General features: G+C 43.9%; 1 protein-coding gene across 1 annotated transcript in view; it reads left to right on the top strand.

Moving 5' to 3' along the window:
- The first annotated feature begins 2,219 nt into the window (after positions 1 to 2,219).
- The window catches only part of LOC126408610 (neural-cadherin-like), a 101,148-nt gene continuing 83,514 nt past the window's right edge, over positions 2,220 to 19,853 (top strand). The window contains exon 1 of the mRNA XM_050074273.1: positions 2,220 to 3,341. Coding sequence (XP_049930230.1) covers positions 2,342 to 3,341 — 1,000 coding nt within the window. The 5' untranslated portion in view covers positions 2,220 to 2,341. The remainder of the gene's footprint in view (positions 3,342 to 19,853) is intronic.

The following is a 19,853-nucleotide window of genomic DNA, read 5'->3' as shown; positions in this document are numbered from 1 at the left end:
TTTCTTTTTTGTTTTGTTTTTTACATTGCTTTTCCAGGAAGAATAATAGACAACCTGCAACTTACAGAACACCCACACAAGACATTGTGGGACCCCCCCCCCATCCCATCATCCCTTCTCTCTGAGGAACACAGACGCAAAGGTAGAATGTTTTAAATGCTACAAGGCTACAACCTTTGCCTTCAGAAGCTACGTCTGCCTCTGTTTGAGTGAAGGGAATGGATTCGGTCAATTATTCATTAAGTAAGCATGAAGCTTTCTAATGTTCGGCGGCTGCTTTCTTCGCTGTGATTTTTTTTTTCTTTAATGCCCCGCAGCTCTCAGTTATCTGTTGGAGAAGAGGGATGATGAGACCGTTTCATGATTTTTTAATTTTTTTTAAATTCATTACAGCTTTGTTGTTTTTTATGCGGTGTATGTTGGCGTTTCATCTCAGTGGATCGCTGCCGCAACCCCCAAGTAAACTATGCCTCACACTCTGGCCTAGCCCTGTGATTGAATTAGCCTTTGCTACAGCTATCTCCAATGCTGGCAGTCATGGTAAATTTCACCATGTGAGACAACATGATAAAAGACAGGATTTGATTTGCATTCATTAAGCACTCAGGAAGTTCAAAGAGAAGTTACAGAGCAGAATGGAAAACGCAGTGTCCTCTCAGACAGTATTTAGACATCACAATTTCACCTTAAATGTTACATGAGATCCTTTCCCGTCAATAGGCTCCCTGTCATATTTTTCTCTGAGGCTATTTTGGTGCACATATTTCGAAATGCCTCCTTAGGTCAGAGATTGTAAAAACACCAGCAAGTGTGGGATGGCTCATGTGTCGTGGTGACACAGCCCGCAGCTTGCACCGTGTAAAAGAATACACCGATCAACCAATATGAGCTTTGTGCTCCAGCTGCAGGCTGTGATTCAAAATTGTCTGGGGGCTCACCGCCAGTTACCGGAGTTATTGCCTGAAAAGAACCGTTTACTGCAGAGAGTGGATTCGGCTAAAATTGCAGTGATGGATTGTGGTTGCAAATTGATAAAGATCTTTCAGCAGGAGCTTTAACGAGTTTCCAAACTGAATACAAATGTAGCCTATGTATGAGCAGGGGGAATGGCAGTGACTCGCAGGTCCAGCTAAACATCACACCCCTCAATGCATATGAATATTGATCCATGCACGTCTAAAGTTAAGGTTGACATGACATGGCAGACAAACTCAACAGAGCGTGCAGCCGTGCTCTCTAGCCCATTATTTCCTTATCTTTTTGACAATTCTGAGCCTTCCAGTCCATGTAATATTTAGTCTTCTGACTTGTCAGGGAAGTGAGGGGAATTGGAAGTGTGCAGTCTGTGGGAATTAGCAGCAGACACCTACAGATTAGGTTTAGAGTGCCCTGGGTGCTCGGCAGGCTGTAGCAGAGTGGGTAGGGGAGAGAAGAGAAATCAGTATGACAATGTTAATTTGAACTCTGGTGTGCATATAGCAGTGGCTGCAAAGAGGTATGGAGCCACGCAGCCAAGGCTGTCTTAAATCATGTTTACACAGTCTAACAGTCCAGGTCCTGGCAATTGCATTTTTATTGACATTCTCCATCCCCCCCCCCTGTTGGAGCTGTAGATGAAACTTGATTGTGTGAGCATGTGACTGCAGGAATGCAGTGCATTATAGGAACTGTAGCCTAAAGTTGAAAGAGGAATTTCAGGTCGTGGATTCCTCAGGCAGAGAGGGAGAAGATGAGTGTGTGTGTGTGTGGTGCACTCAGCAAAAGTGTTCTTGAGCAAGGCAGCCCTAACTGCTCCACTGGACCCGGAAGGTTTCCAGTCAGAGCGTAAAAAGGAGTGTGTTTACTTGACTTTTTCTGGACAGGAGGGATGAGTGATTTTTTTTCTCCTCTCTCTCAACATTCTCCACGCTGAGAGCGGATTTTGTGGCAGGCAGTGACACACCACTGGGAAGGCTCTCATTGTTTGTGCAAAGGCTCAGCCGGCGCGTAGAGGTTTGAGGCGGGGACCCTCCTGACCAGCACACAGGGTGGGGTTCACCGAGGAGCTCCGTCCCCGTGCGCCGCCACGCCCCCGCGCTTGGCGCTGTCCGGTGCTCTGGTGCTCAACGCTGGGTACGAATACAGCCAAACTGCCTGCAGCGCTGTGGACTGGCCGCACGCAGCCGTGCTGCATGGAGCCAAGAGACGGATCTCTCAGGATGAAAACGCTCTAAGTTGAAAGGGGTCTCCTGGAAGGATCGCATCGTGGATAACTATGAAGGAAAAGTCTTTCTTTTGTCTTTTTCAATGATTTTCTACCAGCCCCCCTGAGTCGCTCGGAGGGACATAACTTGCCACCAACATGATTTGGGGTGTTTTGTTATGCTGCCTTCTGACACCGGCTGCTGGATATCAAACACAGGAACGACTGCCTTTCTTTCACGGGCATGTTTTTGAGAACTCCCCGGCGGCTTCTAAAGTCAACGGACTGAGCATTCCGGTGAGGCGCATCAACGCGCAAAAATGGTGCCCAGTCTCCGGGATGCACTTCAAACTGTACGGGAACGGCAGCGAAGATTTCCGCGCCTTCGCCCACCACAAGCGGGGGAATATATTGCTGAAAACTTCCAGGGTTTTAGACCGAGAGGCTCGCGCAGATTACCTGCTGAGCGTGGGTCTGTGTTGCCAGACCTGCGTGTCGGAGTCTGTCGTCTTCGAGGTTGCGTCGGTAAAAGTGGACGTTTTGGACACCAACGATCACGAGCCGACTTTTCGCAGTGCAGACACCGTGCACATAACTTTAGATGACACCACCGCGCTCCGTAGTGTGGTTTACAGGCTGGAGGCTGTCGACGCAGACAGCGGCAACAACGCAGAGTTGACATACATTTCAATCCCCAAAAATGGCAGTTTCTATGTTGTCCCGAAAACAGGGGAAGTTTTGCTGGTTGACTCTATCCTGGGGCTCCCATCTGAAGTCAGATTCTATGTTTTTGCCAGGGACCACGGATGGCCCCCTCTGACCAGTGAAGGTGTAGTGGTTACTATTGCTCCACAGCGGTGGGCGACGCGTCCTGCTGATATAGCGGGGTCAGGAAGGGGGGGACGGTCGCCGAGGGCTTTGCTTGACCCTGGCACGGTGGTTTCCCTCAACGTGTCTGAAGATGCCAGCATAGGCTCGGTCATAACGAGCTTCAGTCCCGCCAGGTTTCAGTCAGCCGCCTACGAGTTGGTTTACCCGGAGTCAGAGAGCTCTCCGGTCACCGTGGGGCGCGACAGTGGAGATATCACCATAAGCAGGAGGCTGGATAGGGAGACAGAGCCTTTCCTGGAGCTCACTGTTAAGATTCAGGATAAACGAGGTGTGTAGAATATTCCTCCATTAATCCGCACTTAAGTTAGGTCATGCACTGCTCCCCCTCCCCCCCTCTTTCCCCCAGGAATTATTTGCATTGTGGGGATGATGCCCTATTTTAATGGTATGCTGCACATTACATGCACACGTAAAACTGTGCTGCCATCTGGACACATCGCCCTTAATCAGTGGAGCCCCTCAACAGGCCTGACATATTCATCATATCCATACAGGGCTGTCAGTGTGTAGCTGCAGCACAGGCTCATTCCACAGGTGTGCCTCATTATCATCTATCCAGCCATACCTGAATTATGAGCTTCAGCGATGCAGCATTCAGTGCAAGATATGATTTATGTGTGTCAGTATTTGTTCAATTTATGATGGTATGCACGAGATAAATTAATTATGAAGGTCAATTACAAGCTCATTTGTAGCAGGGAGGTTATTTTTCAGTTGATGTGTAAGGGTCTTTGTGAACCGGCTGAAGTATGTCCTTGATTGACAGAGTTTGCGACTGTGAAGTTGTTTTCAGAGCTAATCCTTGCAGAGTGGCAAACCACTGCGACCCTCGCTCCCTCTCATCTACTGGCATTACCCCTCTAATCCTCCTCTCATTCACTCTCTAGTCCCAGGGATTTGAAGTAGCACCGCCACAGTCAGTCAACCTCTCAAATTCTTGGAGGAAAGGTGAAACTTGTGTGTGTCAGTTGTTTAAGTTTTTTGCTTTTTCCTCCTCTAAAAGTTCGACTTCTTAAGGACAAGAAAACAAAAACAAAGGAATCAAAAATGATTTGCTTTGTAATTGAGCTACACAGTGTGCAGGAAACAGTGTGCGCTGTTTTTATTCGAATTGCCTGCTGCTGTTACATTGCACAGCATGTTCTAGATTGTAATTGCATGCCTGATTGGGACACATTCCTGCAATGGGGCGTCTGGAGGGTTTTTTTTAAGAGGGAGCAAAAATAGTCAGAATTCTGACGTGTTTTTTTTTCTTGCACAGATGCGTAACAGCAATAAGCCGCTCTAGCCTGACAGATATTCAGATACCTTCCTCCATTTTACCTCTCTCACCTGCGAAACTCTCCTCTCCTGATCAAAGGCATGGCATGTCCTTTATCCTGTGACTACAGCTTTCCAGACAGAATCCTGACGGGAGTCTGGGAGGACAGGCCTTTCTTCTGCTTGTCTCATTCCCAATCCATGCATACACATCCTTCTGAGTGAAGGAGTCCATTTTAGCTGTTTTTTTCTTCCTTTTTTTGGAGATTTAACCTAATCTCCCACGTGAATGTGCTTCTTACCGTTGCATGTGGGTTTGCTTAAATCTGTCGTGGTCTGTCTCCCAGATGAAAGAGCTCCGAGACACATTGCATAAAATGAAAAGCATGAGCAAGATGCTTTGTATGTCTGTCTCTTTGTAGGTGTTTGTTTGTATGCGAGAGTGCAACTGCACGGTCATACTAAAATTGACCCCAGGTACGATAACAACAGTCTTAATAAGGCCCTGTGTGTTGCATTGCCTCAACTTATTTTCCCACCATGAACTCTCCATAGCACAGAGCTGTCCGTGGTGCTGACAGTCACCTGCTGAATGTCAAACAGAAAGCACTGTCAGGCAGCAGTCTGCCAGCAGTTCAAAGGATATTGAAGTCAGCAGCATTCAGTGCTAACCATCATAATATTTACTACATTATTCACATACAAGGGGTAGACAAAATAACAGGTACTCTCTCACTCTATCACAATTCAGTGCCACCACATGACAAACTGCAGCCTCAGAAAAACAGTGCCAGGGCTGAAAAAAAAGCTTTATAGAAACAGATAGTACATGTGCCTGTAATAGTACAGGTAGTTTTTATTGCAACGTCATATTCAATATCTGAGTCTCCCTTTCATTTTGTCCACACCTTGTGCATACTGTCACTTTCATTCTATCACAGATGTACCAATACTTATGAAAAATCTTGCTTCTGGTCCTCCTCCTCTGCAACACTACCCATACTTTTATTACAGCTGCCACCACTATTACCAATATTATCATAAAGCCATATCTTCTAGCCTATATGTAAATGTCTACCTTACTGATTGTCTGGTTAAAGACATCTTTTCTCATCAGTGTTTACCCTCCTGGATAATTCCAAGAATGCACACATGTTTGTTACAGTCTGTGTGGGACAAAGAGTGCATGTGGTTATTAACTGGTAAATGCAGATGCACTAAATGTGTGGTGAATGTGTTCATTAGCTGGTTAATGTGGGCATGAAATGCTAATCACACTGGTGCAAGGCTTTCTTATGTTAATAAGTTTGCAGCGGGTACGGCGCTATGTTTAGAGCTGTTCAAATGGAGATTAAAAAAAGGCAAGTTTGACACTTAGATATCTGCGATAAATTATTCTGGCACACTGCAGATGAGGGGGAGATGGAACAGCAGCACCGGATTACTCCCAGTATGGGGTCCATCCTCATTGACGTACTTACCTGAAAGTATGGCGTGACTTGTTTGAACAGTGGGCCATCTTTGAAGCTTGTTTTATTCATTAAAGACAATGTTAAAAGGTTTTATTTGAATAAATGTTGAATAATAAGGTCATAATGGGCTAAGTATGCAAAAATGTTTCACCATCAGGGGGACAGAGAGTGTAGTGCCACAGTAGTTTGCACACATTTCACCCAGGTTTGCTCAGTTTGTCGTCCATTTGTAAAAAGATACGAAGGCTTACACGGACCAAAATGTGGGTGCTTCTCATAGTCATATTAATTAATTAATTAATTAAGATAATTTACCATATCTCTCATATCTGCTCATATCTGATATAATTAGCCATCGCTATGATTGCCATTCTCTGCAGAAATCGACTGCTTAATGTGATCATGCAACACATTGTCACATATGACCGCTCGGTGTGAACAATTACATCGCTTAACCAGTTTAAGATAATTCTTTACTCTCGCTCAATTTCTAAAGTAATATTCTTATATTACATATTACCATCACAGCGTTGTGATTCATTACAGCACTTTAATTTTTAATTACACCCCCAAAGTTAGGAATTACTTTCTCTTTTTACCCAAACAAAACAAACATTTTCACTTAATTTCCTTTCTTTTAATTATTACTGTGCTCAGAACTTTCTCTAAATGAAATAAAAGGAAAATTAGGTTGTGTGACTCATCATCTGAGTAAATGTATGGAGCGTTGTTTTCAGATACTTTTTCAGAGTCCGTGAGAAGACGGGATGTAATTAGGAGTTTTACTGCATGCACACAGACAGGATTTCAGGACCCCCTGACAAGTTTTGACACTGTTCCTCTCATTCTGATGCATCAGATTCAGTATACAGTACTACCACCTTGTTTGGAGTCTGTTCTCACTCAGGGCCCCATGAAAGTGTTCCTCCTTTTCTCCTTGACTAGATCCCCTGCTAATGTTGGAGAAATATTTACCTTCTAAACTATATTCAGTACACCAGAAATCCCCAGAGAAAACAATGAAGTGATATTTTTCTGACATAGCCTCTGTGTATCAAACCAGCAGCATGAGAAGAAGAAAAAAAAGGTAAAAGTAATGGAAGTAGGCCATGACTCATGACTCACAGAAACTGGTTATGTGGTGTTGTTTTTGAGGAGAGGGAGTGAGGGACCTCTACAGCTCTTCCTGTAAAGGATTTCTGCTGGCCCACAGAGGACGTCAGTTTAGATTTGTATTTGTGGGGATTTTTTTCTCCTCCACTTTTGGTTATCCAAACCCGAAGAATCCTTTTCTTCGCACCTGAGTAGGAATCTGTTAATGGTATTTGACGTGTCGGGAGGAGTATTGAACAAGTGGTGCAGTCCTTTGTGAGTTGGAGTAGGGGATATTGGAGTGGTTTCTCCCTCTCCTTTAGGTATCTGTGGGCAGGGTGGCATTCAGCTTGTGGTAATCACCTCTTCTCAGCCTGTTTTGTCAGGGAACCTTATTCTGCTCTCTCTCTGTCCTCCTCTCCCTTCTTGTCTCTGTCTCATAGTCAGCATCTCGCCTCATGCTTTCTTTAATCCAATTTCCCCTTTCATACTCATTTTTTCCCCCCTACTATATTTGCATATTCCCCTTGTGATGTGAAATGAATTGAGAAGAGACCCGATCTCATTTTTGTTTGTAATTTGTGACTGTGGGGCTGTTTGTTTTAAGTAGAAAACAATTTCACAAAAAGCTGTCTGCATTTATTCAATTTAGTAAAAAATGCCTGTGGTGATTATGCATTATTATGTGTGTGTGATTGTGAGGGTGTGTGTGGTTGCATGTGCATATACATGAGGGTTTTTTTTCTTCCCCATGTACATATCTAATGGTGTAAATGTGTTTGTGTATCATCCTGTGCTTGTGTTAAATGTTATGTTTGTCCTTTCAGTATCTCAGATTCCCCGCAGCAGAGGTTCTCAGATTTGTTGCCTGACAACATGCTGTGAAGCTGTAACATGCCTGCAGCATTTGATTTCGGCTCTGTGGTCTCTCAGATATCAAATGGATGTGTCTGAGCAACATCCCTGCAGTCCTCTCTTCTCTATAGTCCTAGCATGTATCTGATGCCATGTAGGAGGGAAGGGAACTGTGTGCGCCACAGTTTTTTTTTTTTTTCAAGATGGGATTAAGCACAGAGAACAAGAGCAGAGGAGAGGAAGCAAAAGTAGCTCCCATGCACATGCAGTGGAGATATTTAAAGTGGGCACATGGCACCACTATCAGGGGCACAGAAAGGTCAGGGCAAGCTGTAGTGCTGGGGGCACGGTCACAGAGCGTGGCTTTAAGATCAAGAAGGTTAACTGAGGCAAAGGTGAAAAACCTGTGGAGGAATGAGAAAGACAGGGAAGGATGGAGGCAGAAAAAAAAGATTAAAAGACAGGGTGTGTAAATGCATGTCTTTGTGAGATTGTTTTTCCCTGTGTGCCTATAAGCTTTGCCGAAGATAAGTAAAGGGCAGCCAGATCAGAGGCAGGGAGTTGTATACGGCTGATGAGAGGTCAGCTTGGTGAAACATAATTGTCAGATGGTTAGAGGGCAGGAGTGAGAAACTGTTGGGGCTGCAGGAGGGGAATGAGGTGTGCCTGTAGTAGAGTGGATGGCTACAGGGCTCAGGAGTGTACTGTACAGCTGTGAAAAGGGCAATGCTGTGTGCTAGTATTTGTCTGAAGATTGTTGGGGGGCAGATGAGGAGAAAAGTACGACCTGCCCTTTGGAATGGCGTGAGGAGAGACAGCAATAGATAGAGACATAGAAAAACAGAATATGGTGTGTTCTCACCCGAAACAATGCTTTAATTTAGGGTTGCAAAGCTGCCAATACAGAGTATTGACCCATATTTAAACCTTTAGCTCACCAGGATCATTTTTGTGTAAGGTAACATGAGGCCAGGGTTTCCTCAACAAGTCCTCCAGACAAAACAACACAATAAGTTGTCTGACATTGCCCTTCGTAGTGTTGTCTGATCTGACGCACCTGTCGGGAGGATGACATCTTCTGTCTACTGCTTCCAAAACTGTTACAGATCACTGTTGAAAAATGTACGTTTAAAGGTATACTATGCAGGATTGTCAGTTTCTGTTTGTGAACACCCTCGCCAGTGAAAGTGAAAGTAAAAGCCAACCCTCGACTCCCTCTCATTTGGTGTTCGCCTTGCTATATTTGCAGTTTTGTCAGTGCTGTGTCACTTAGGTGCTGCTTATGATCTGGCACCTAGCTTTTTATGAAGCCCGACCTCACCTGAGTGCTGTGGGGGTACTCGCCATAAATGTTCCGACCACAGAAAATAAGGCGACAGTAAGAAACTCTGCAGAAAAATACACCGCCACATATAGTGATGATTGAGAGGGATTACTTCTGTATGATACTGTACATCTTTTTTATGAAACTCCTCCGTCCTCCTGCATCTTTAAGACTTGGTGAGATTTAGGGAGAGATTGTGCTTTGGGTTACGACCTCCTCCCTTTGTAGATTTTGTGGCTCCAGAACAACATCACGCTTTTTGACTGCCGAGAATCATAATTCCTACAGCAGCTAGAGATCTCTATCAGTTGAACATAAACACGGGTCGTTATTGGGCATTTGAAACGACTTGATGCTGTTCTTTTTCCTCTCTGGAGACTTTCCAGGGATTCCTGTGGCACTAAAAAATGAGTCAGTGGCCCGCAATGAGTAAATTAATATAACTAACAGCAGAAACACCAAAGTTTATCATGGCATTATAATGACAATAACGGAAACTGCATTTGATGTGAATCACTCACATCCGATCTGCTTGATAAGGTCAGTATCGACCTTCATACCAGATCAAAACGGCGGAATTATACCCGAGCAACTAGAGGAGGGAGGAAGATATTTGTGCGTGTACGCTGATATCAGAGCAGGATGAGTTGACTTAAGTTGTCAAAAGCATAATTATAGAGTCGCAGATGTGAAGTGAGTGAGCGTGTACGTGTCTGTCATTCTGTTTACAGGAGCAATGTATATCTCATTACAGCAGCAACCTCAACAGTCAACCCACATAAATTACGCAGGTTGTTGTTGCAAGGTGTGGCAGGAGGTGTGAGTGCTGCATAAGGCACAGCGCTGTGAGGACAGTCATGGCGACAGGGAGTTTTTATCTGGCCAAGGGTCTGCATTATTGATGCCCATTACCACAGGCATTGTCAACTCCAGACATTGCACGGAGGCAGGCGCTGTCAGGTAAATGTCTTGCTGACCTCCAACTGCACAGATTCCCAGAATGCCTCCGTGCAACCCGGTGTCTACCTGTGTGATAAATGAGGACGACTTGCACATTGTACAAGAAGCTTATCACCAGCTGAGAAGGTTTCGTTGTATTAAATCTAATTCATGACGCGCTGACACCAGCTTAGTGGGAGACAAAAGCTTTCAGGGTTTTGTTGACGTAATTTAATTTTCTGCTATTGTGTTTGGGATCATTTATAATGAACACAGTAACAGTTAATTTCGCCGCCTGTCCCCTCCACACCTGCCATTTTCCCCCGTCCATTTAAAACTTTTGTGTTGGCTCCACCTTTGCATGCTGGATAGCCTCTCTGTGGCTTTCCCCCAAAGAGCTGAATTGATTTTGTGCTATTGATTAACCAGGAGCTGTTTTGCTCCCAGTCACAAAACATCACTTTAAACAACAATTTATATGTCGCAGAATAGGCTGTGACAGACTGTTGCTGATAGTTTACAAACTCGCGGAGAGGTAGGTGTGTGATTGAGTCGAAAGGGCTGATAGAACTATCCTGAAGCACTCTAATGAATCAGCCTCTCAGACAAGACCGCCAGAATGAGCAAGGGAAAATTGGAGCGAGCGCTTGGATATGTCATGGGAATTCAATGCTTGTGCTTATTTATCTATTTGGTCTTGAATTTCTCAACCTTTTGTACCCAAAGGTCCAATTAACTGAGCATAACAATGGTTGCAGCTGCGCTCTCGGTGGCCCAAAGAGGCACTGATAAACACACAGGACACAGACAACTTTGAAAGCTTGTGCTGGGTGAACTCTGAACAAGGAGATTTTTAATGCAGGGAAAAAAAAGATCACATGGCTGGCCAAGTTGCCTAGTGAGATGTTTTGACATGCCATGAACTTTGGTTCGGAGGGAAGCGCGCAAATTGCAGAAATTGCCATAATTGCGAGACACCAATTTGCAGTGTGAGTGTGGCTTTTGTTGAAAAGATGAAAATGCCTGCCATGCAAAAAGAGATGTTAGAGTGAAGAATAAGACTGAGTGGCGATCAGAAAGACTATGTCGAAGGCAAGGGAGCTGCAGCTCAGATTGAGAGTGTGTTTGATGATGACGTCCATCTCATGGTTCAGTTATTTAATCAATTTCAGGAAACAGGGAGACAGTCTACAACTCCATCACAGCCAGAGGAGGGCTGATTGCAGTAGCAGGTGTTTTTGATGCAGAGAAGATTTAGTACCTCTCAGGGCTGATGAGCATCCAGGAGAGAGCATTGGCTACATGGGCTGTTATATGGATATTTTAAAATGTGACTCTGGGTGTGTTTGTGTGCGAGAGAGTTGCAGATATATGGAGAGATATGCAAGCAGAGGATCTGAACACCACAAAGGAGGACATACAAAAGACCATTTTTGTTCCTGCTTGTTTTGTGTTATCTGGCTCGGACTGTTTATTGTATGCTTTTGTTCTGCTCTTCCCATCCGCATTTGGACATTTCTGTTATGTCTGTTCCAAACTGTGCGTGTGCACGTGGAGCATGTGTGTGAGGGGTTTCTTTCTTTTTCATTCCAGCTACCAATTTGTGTCTGTTCTCAGCGGAGCCAGTGAACGTGCATGGCTTTCTTTCTATCATTCTCTCTGCCTCGACAGTGTAGGGCTTAATTCTGTGGACTAATCAGACCATATGGTCTCTACAGTCTTATGATGTGCTGAGAAGGATGGGATAGGGATGCTGCTGCGTCGTTAGTGGTGCCAGCTCTGCCGTGGAAACACATAGACACGCGCCACTGCCACACATTAAGGATCAGGATCTTGAGTTGCAGCAGCCCTCATAACCCCTTTTACTCAAAAAGAAACTAGAAAAAGATTTTAAAAACGAGCATGTTTAGACTTCAGACGGCGCGTGCCATTTCTCAAGAGTTATCGACTCATAATTACGCTGCCCTTTCTGCCCTGACACCACAGCTGGTACTTAATCAAGTCATTCCAATAATGAATTGTTTGAATGTGCGTTAACTTGGTTTTGATGGATATCTCTGACTGAGAAATGGGTGCGTCTGTCAAACACTAAATTGAGGATCTGTCCCTAAATCTTCGGTTAGCCCCCATGAATAATCATGCGCTCAAAGTTACAAATGAGTCACTCAGCCTGTCTTAACATTTGGATTAATTGCGAAATCACCATATATTTACAGTAAATCCTACTGATGGAGCATTACTTTTAAAAACTAAAATGATATGAGATCATGTTCATGCAGTGCAAATGTGTGAACATTATCACAGATTTGGGGCATTAAAGTTGATTAATATTAGTCTTTGCGACATATGTTAGACATAATCGTAGATTTCCGTTGTTCATAGCTCTGATAGCACATATTTTGATGAATTGTGATGAGGTGGGGGAGTTTAACACTTGATTTCTCTCGCACACAGTGGGTGATAAACATTGATCTTGTTTAATCTTGCTGGCCTGCTGCTAATGACGGGAGATGATGGTCCACACAGGACAGACTGCTCACTGGATTAGATATCTAAATGAGGACTTTATCCTCATCCTCTCTTCCTCTTCCCCCATTACCAATAAGCCAGGCCGCAGTCACATGCTGAGTTACAGTTTAATGCATGTGACTAGTGCAGTGTGTTGCATGTTTTGTGCACATATGTGTGTAATGACCAATGCAGACAATGGGCAACCCATTTTTTTTTTATTCTGTGCATTTGTGCAAGCCTGCAGCGTTTGCATTAGAGGAGCACTGTCAGAGTCCACGCTCACACTGCCGCTCCATACTAATCTGCTGAACTTCTGCAGAAATGCATTTGCAATGTTCAACACATTATTGTACCTTTGCACAATAACAGACAGTGATAGGGTGTTCCCAGAATCCCTCTCTGGTGTGCAAAACAAACACAGACCCAGGTTCTGGTTTCAGTGATAGATTAATGCTGTCTCACCCATACACTGTGGCTTGTTTTCCCATTAAACCTGTGCGGCTCCCTCTGTTGCTTCTGCCTGGCCCTGGTCTAGCTTGTGTGTGTGTTTGTATGCGTTGGCATCCCTGGCCGTGCACGGCAGTGTGTGTTTGTGTTGCTTTGCCTATATATGTGCTTCTATGGAAAGATATCGAAAGGGCTCCGAGGACAACCCCCATCAATCACCAGCCCAGAAGGAAATGGAGAGAGGGATGTAGAATGGAAAGAGAGATGGAGGTCGCCACAGAAAGCAGCATTTGGAGAAAAGGAGAGGGGGAGACAGAGGAAAAGTGGGATGAACGGATGGAGCAGTCCGGGCTGGCTCTGATTGAGCTGGGTAGTGTAGTTTATATCCTTTAGAGATAAGGCCGGGGAGCACTGCTCAGCAGCTTCCTCCCCCTGTAGCTTGAACTGAGCGTGATAATAAGAAAGCGTGAATGGGGCAAATTGAATTAATGCCGCGGCACACCATAAAAGCCCTAACCATAATGCATTTTAAAATCCTATAATGAGCAGAGAGCTAAAATAATTTCACACTCCAGTGAAGAAGATGGCCCTCTAACAGATTTTGGGCCTGGCTGACACTGCCAGGGCTTTTGTCATTTAATGTGACTCTAGGTGCTATGTTGAAATGATACTTACTCTTACTTCCTGGGGTACAGGAGCATGAGGCAAACTTAGCGAACATACCATTCAAATTCCCGCAACACACGCAGCGCTTAATCAGGGCGAGGGAGCGGCTGCTTGCCTGCTGATGTCTCGCTTGGGTCAGCTTTACAGTCTCGGGGTAAAACAGAGTTGCAGTGAGGGCACATCTGCCATGAAAGTGCTCCCTCATTACTCTCCATTAACAGCCCATTCAGTGATGGGGACAGCGGTAGGAGTTGGACCCTATCCCGCTTGTGTCCACACGCAGACACGCTCAGGCGCACGCGTATATATACACACAGAGAAGAGGCACAGATGTGTGCTTTCGTATGTACACGCACAGGAGCACACAAAGTATTTTTCACTGTTTCCCTCCCTCACATGCTCTCAGCTCTCCCATCCTCATCATTAGAGTCGTACCGTCATAAAGCTGAAATTACCTCTCCATCATCAAACCAGGGAGAGGGAGAAAGATAGCTCTCTGACACACACTAACACTAACAGACGGGTGCTGATAGAGACTAATGACAAAATGAAAGCCTCTGGTATGAACAGTGCACTTTTCTGGCTGGAATGGAGGAGAGCAACGCGGTATCAATCGCTATTTCCGCCTCTCCTCTGTTCTCCTCTCTTCTCAACCTTCACAAACGTCAAACCCAGCCCTGCTCACAATTCCTTGAAGATTTTTTATTTTCTTTTCCTGGAGCTGCGTTGGGCTTCTTGGAACTCCTTACACTTTCCAGTTAACCTCAGGCAAGTGTGAGCTGAGGGGTGCATAGAAGCATCTCACTCATCTTCTTTCTACTGGAAACACACAAAAACACACTTGTACACAGTCACTGTTACACGCCAGTGAACAAACAACAACATGCACACAACACTACACCACACTGACATCACATCCATACATGCACACATAATTTCACCCAAGCCCAGAAGCACACACGAATGCACAAACAAGATGCAGTACGACAAAACTTCAATACTCTGACATGGCCAAACAAACACTTGTGCAGACGTGCCATCACACAAATGCACACACACGGTATATATAAGTTGGAAAAACATACACTCCACATGTTCCTTGCTCCAGGCATGAGAATGAAAGCCCAGAAGGAGGTGCAGAGCATAGCAGGGAGAGGCCAAACAACATTTTAAATCTGTATACCTCGCCTACCTCTTTCCGAGAGATTGCACTAGAATATTCCATATTGCAACGTCATTCAGATTAACTCTCCTTGCTACCTTTCCAAATGACTGGTCTTTGCTGTGAACTGTGCAACAGGGCGTGCACATGTGCCGTCGCACATCCGTGTCATTTGTGGCGTAGTGGGTCGGTGGGTGGAAGGGTGGGTGGGTGAGTGCACTGTACTGTACGTACGCTCGAGTGCATATTATTTCTACACTAAGTGTCTGTTTGGATAGCAGCGACATTGTTCCATCACAAATTTGAGAACAGAGAGCATACTTCACAGCCAGATCTAATTATGTACGTTATCACAGATAGTTGTGCAGAAACAATGCTTGACTACTAATGTAGTGCTTATGTAAATGTGACCTAATACCTCTGTACAGTTATTTCTCCTCAGTTTCATTTGATAAGAAGCAAGGAATCCCACACACTGTCAATCACCTGTGCTCACTTAAATTTGAATTTAAAAGCTTAAATTGTTCATTTACCTTCACCTGCCTGTCAGAAGCACAAAGAAAATAACAGAGCTATACGGCATTTGTAAAACTGCGATTTTAGCTTCGCATCAATTTTTAGCCTTAAGATCTTTTCTTCTTACACAACAAATGGTCTGTGTACAGCCACTGTTATGGAGCTGTTTTACTCTACAGTAAGATTACAGAATGCATTGAGTTAAAAAAGAAACTCTGCTTTGTTTCGACTGTTTCAAAGTATAGATAAGAGATAAAAGGCAAGCATTTTCAATCAGAGCCTCGAAACTTTAAACCCACTTGCCTTAAGAAATGTACACAGCAACATCGTGTCTTCTCTGAAGACAGGACTGAAAACCTAATTATCTTGCATTCAACAGTCAACCTGTTACTGCCCTCATTATGCCGTAGGACTTATATTGATTTGTTGGGAGCACTGGGTCCTGCTGGCTTTGATGGCGTATTTAGCATTTGCTGAAATGGTGAGTGGACTATTAAGGCTGTTTTTTGATGGGGAAGTGTAGGCTTCGCTGTTGGTGTTGCTGATGGTTTGTCAACAGTTGTATTGTCCAACTTGACACAATTAAATGAACACTGCGACAGTTGGGGGGGAATTAGTATGCATTGCTGCCTGGAGGCAGAGGCAGATAAGAATATCAATATCAACATGATCTCTGTGCATCTAGTGCAGACATGCTGAAGGTCAGAGATGTGTTTAGCACGACATTAGCTTAGCTGAAAGGAGCAGAAGACATTAGCCTTGCAACGTTAGTCTGCTATGGGAAATATTAAGACATGGCCTGTGTAACTTTCACCTTCCGTACAACAAGAACCTGGCCCCGCATCGCTACAAGTTTGACGTCCTGTTTGTTTGCTCTCTCGGAATATGGCCAAAATCTTCTACAACGGTATTTGTAATTCGATATCACTGTGATGATATACGCCGATCAGCCAAAACATTAAAACCACTGACAGGTGAAGTGAATAACATTGATCATCTTGTTACAATGCAATGTTCTGCTGGGAAACTTTTGGCACCTGGCATTCATGTGGATACTTCTTGACATGCAGCAACCACCCAAACACCGCTCTGGACCTAGTACACCCCCCAGTGGCAACAATACACCTTGATGGCAGTGGCCTCCCAAGCAGAGCAATGTTCCATGCCTCACTGTAAAAACTGGTCAGTAGTGGCCCAAAGAACGTGACTGAGAGCTCAACGCATCGACCTGGCCTCCACATTCCCCAGATCCCAATCTGATTGAGTATTAGTGGGATGTGCCGGTACCCCAGAAGTACCCCCGATCCACAGTGGGGCCTTTTTGGTTCAGACTTGGCTCTGTCATGTCAAGGCATGGACATGGGACCTCTGGGGATGTGCTTTGGAGTCTGGCACTGGGGCGTTGGTGATGGATCCTTTGAGACCTGTGGGTTGTGAGGCGGGGTACTGGCACGTCCCGTGGATGCTTGATCGGATTGGGATCTGGGGAATTTGGAGGCCAGGTTGATGCCTTTCACTCTTTGTTATGTTCCTCGGTCAATGTCTGAGCATTGTTTGTGATGAAGCATGGTGCATGTTCTGCTGGAGGGGGGGCACTGCCATCGAGGAGTGTTAATGCCATGAGGGGGGGGACTTGGTCCAGTGCTTGGACATGAATGCCAGGACTAAAGGTTTCCCAGCAGAGCATGGCATTGTAACAAGTTGGTCGGTATTGTCAGTGGTTTTAATGTTTTGGCTGATCGGTGTATATCATGATACAGTAATTATTCTGTAAATTCAATTAAAAATGGCTTAAAATATAACCATACCAGACTCCAACACATTCAATTATTTTTTTCTTTTTTTCTGAACTTCCATACAAACAAAAAAGCAACAACAGCTGGCTCACATGATGAGACAACACTAGACAACAAAAGACTAAAAACAGTGAAACTAAAATTGATGCCTTAAGGTTCCTGAGAACAATAACTTTTGAGTGCGACAGCTTTCTCTATTCACACCTTCTTTCTCTGCCATGTCTGCCCAAATCAAGTTACCTTGCGAGGCAGCTGAGTATAGGTGATCACATAAGAATGGCAAGATCAGGCCAGAATTCAGCCAAGATTTCCTACATAGCCTGCCCCGAGTAGCTCTTGAGGTAGAAATGGTGTAGCCAGATCTCTACTAGTAAACCATTATTTTTTACCATCAAACCATATATACTATCAGCCCAACCCTACTCTCCCCTATGGTTTTTGCTGTTTTGCGATCATTGTGTTCTGTACCTAGGGCGGTGCAATGCACTCCACTCCATAACGTTGGCCTTTTGAGGAGGTGATTGAGCATTCTCACATGAAAACTGATGTCAGTGCATACCAGTGAGTCCCAGTTTTATATATAAAACCTTCATGTCATGATTATTCTGACCAAAATAACTGCGATTCATGATATTTTCCCGATAATAGTCAAAATTTTTATGCCTCAGTGCCAGTGATAGCCGTGCTGGAGGCATTATGTTTTCAGGTTGTCCGTCCGTCAGTCTGTCCCATTCTTGTAAATGCGATATCTCAAGAACGCATCAAGGAAATTTCTTCAAATTCGGCACAAACCAAGAAGAATATCCTGATTAGAGTTTGGTGGTTAAAGGTCAGAGGTTATTGTAACCTCAAGAACTCAAGAATTCTTGTGCCGTTTATGACAAAATTTCACACAAATGTCGAACAGAACATTTGTGATGACATTTTATATCCAAAAGGTCAACTTTACTGTGACATCATCATTTTCTGCAAAGAACACTTTTCTGTCCGTTGCTCAATGTCGTATCTCAGGAACAGAAGGGGAGACATTTGGTCAGACACTGAATTGGTGACACTGATCTTTAATCTGATTGTATAGATCTTTTGTGTTGCCAGGGAGAAGATGTGTTTAAAGCAGCCATGTTTTCACAGACTTGGATGTAAACTATAAGAGAAACTTGACAGGCACGAGGAGGCATACAACCGCAGGGCGGTAATTATAACTTTTATTGCATCGCAGATTGGACACAATTTTTTTAGTGAACATCCTTTTCAGGGAAAAACAAGCAAACAACCAATCATAAAAAGCCATGCTTTTCAACTAGTTGAAATTGCAACATATCTGTAAATATGAGATAATAAGCCAATGCTTAATGAAGATCTTTTGCATTTTTTGAGGTTGGTGCGTATACAGCCTGTTGTTGCAGAGTCTCTTTTATTGTTGTTGCCCAGCTGTCTCTGCTGGATATTCCAAATAATGGAAATTTACGATGATGAACTTGAGATGTTTTTTATCCTGATCTGTGATGAAATTGTATCTTGTCCCATCCTTAGGCACAGCAGTACTTTTTTACATTTACTTTTCACTTCTCTGCCGAGGAGACACATTTGACTTGAATGTATCTGTTGAGTTCAAATATATTTAGTTTGTATTGTTTGTGCTGATGATTCAACTGTGAGAGCTTTATTCAGTGTAGTCTGGGAGCCCTGAAAGCCTTAAATAGCTTGTATGACATCACTTCTCTGTAACCTGGCAGAAAATAACTAAGTACTTTTGCTCAAGTACATTACGAGTACAATATTTAGGCACTAACAGTGCTACTTAATATTTTTCTCAACCACATTAAAAGAGAAATATTTTACTTTTTACTTGATTTAAGTGTTTTACTGTGGTAGCTTATGACTTTGAGGATCAAGAATTTTTCATAGAAGCATAGCCTGATACATTGTTATAGATTAAATTAGTGCCTGCCAACATATTTTATATCTTTCCCCAGTATCTACCAAATTAAAAAAGTTTAGTTAGATGGTTCTAGAGATATTTCCGTTCGTGTAAAACCATCGCCAACACAGAATAGGATATTTTTTGTATTACTTGTGTAAATTGAATTTATCAGTTTAGCAATCAAATTAGTGAGGACCTTTCTGATATGACTCCATTGCTGGCAGGACAAACCTTTGCTCCTCCGTCTGTATTCATTCAAATATTATGATTAGTGTGAAGGCCAAAACACACAAAACAGCAGCCCCTTTTATTTTCAATGTACAACCTCACCCCAGCAGCGGTTCGACATGCATCGGTGCTCCTGGACGCGGTGCCCTGCGACACTTCACGCCACTGTTCTTTTTCCAGCCTCGCCACTCCTGAAATAATGTAATTTTTTCCCCCCACTCACTCCCTGTTTTTATGTGAATGAATAAATACTGGCTGCATACACATAGCACTAATGAACTGAGAGATGAGGCTGTGTATGTTCTTGTTACTTACTCTGTTTTGTATCGAAATGCACACACACCTGGCACACAGTCTGTGTTCAAGCACGTTTTGTTGAAACAAAACAGTAAGTATTTCTCTCAGCAGCATTTCACCAGCCGCTGCATGTTGGATGTGCAGTAAAACACAGGTCACAGAGTGGTAAAGACCGTGTGCCACAGACAGTGGGCACTCCATGTGTGCGTTTATACCAACAACATAATGATTACCTGGTCAGTTTACAGGGACACAGTTCAGTACCATCATTAGGGGCCCAAGCGGTGACTG

This window comes from Epinephelus moara, chromosome 20, assembly GCF_006386435.1.
Source record: "Epinephelus moara isolate mb chromosome 20, YSFRI_EMoa_1.0, whole genome shotgun sequence".
NCBI classification, from domain to species: Eukaryota; Metazoa; Chordata; class Actinopteri; order Perciformes; family Serranidae; genus Epinephelus; species Epinephelus moara.
This window is presented reverse-complemented; position numbering and strand designations above follow the sequence as displayed.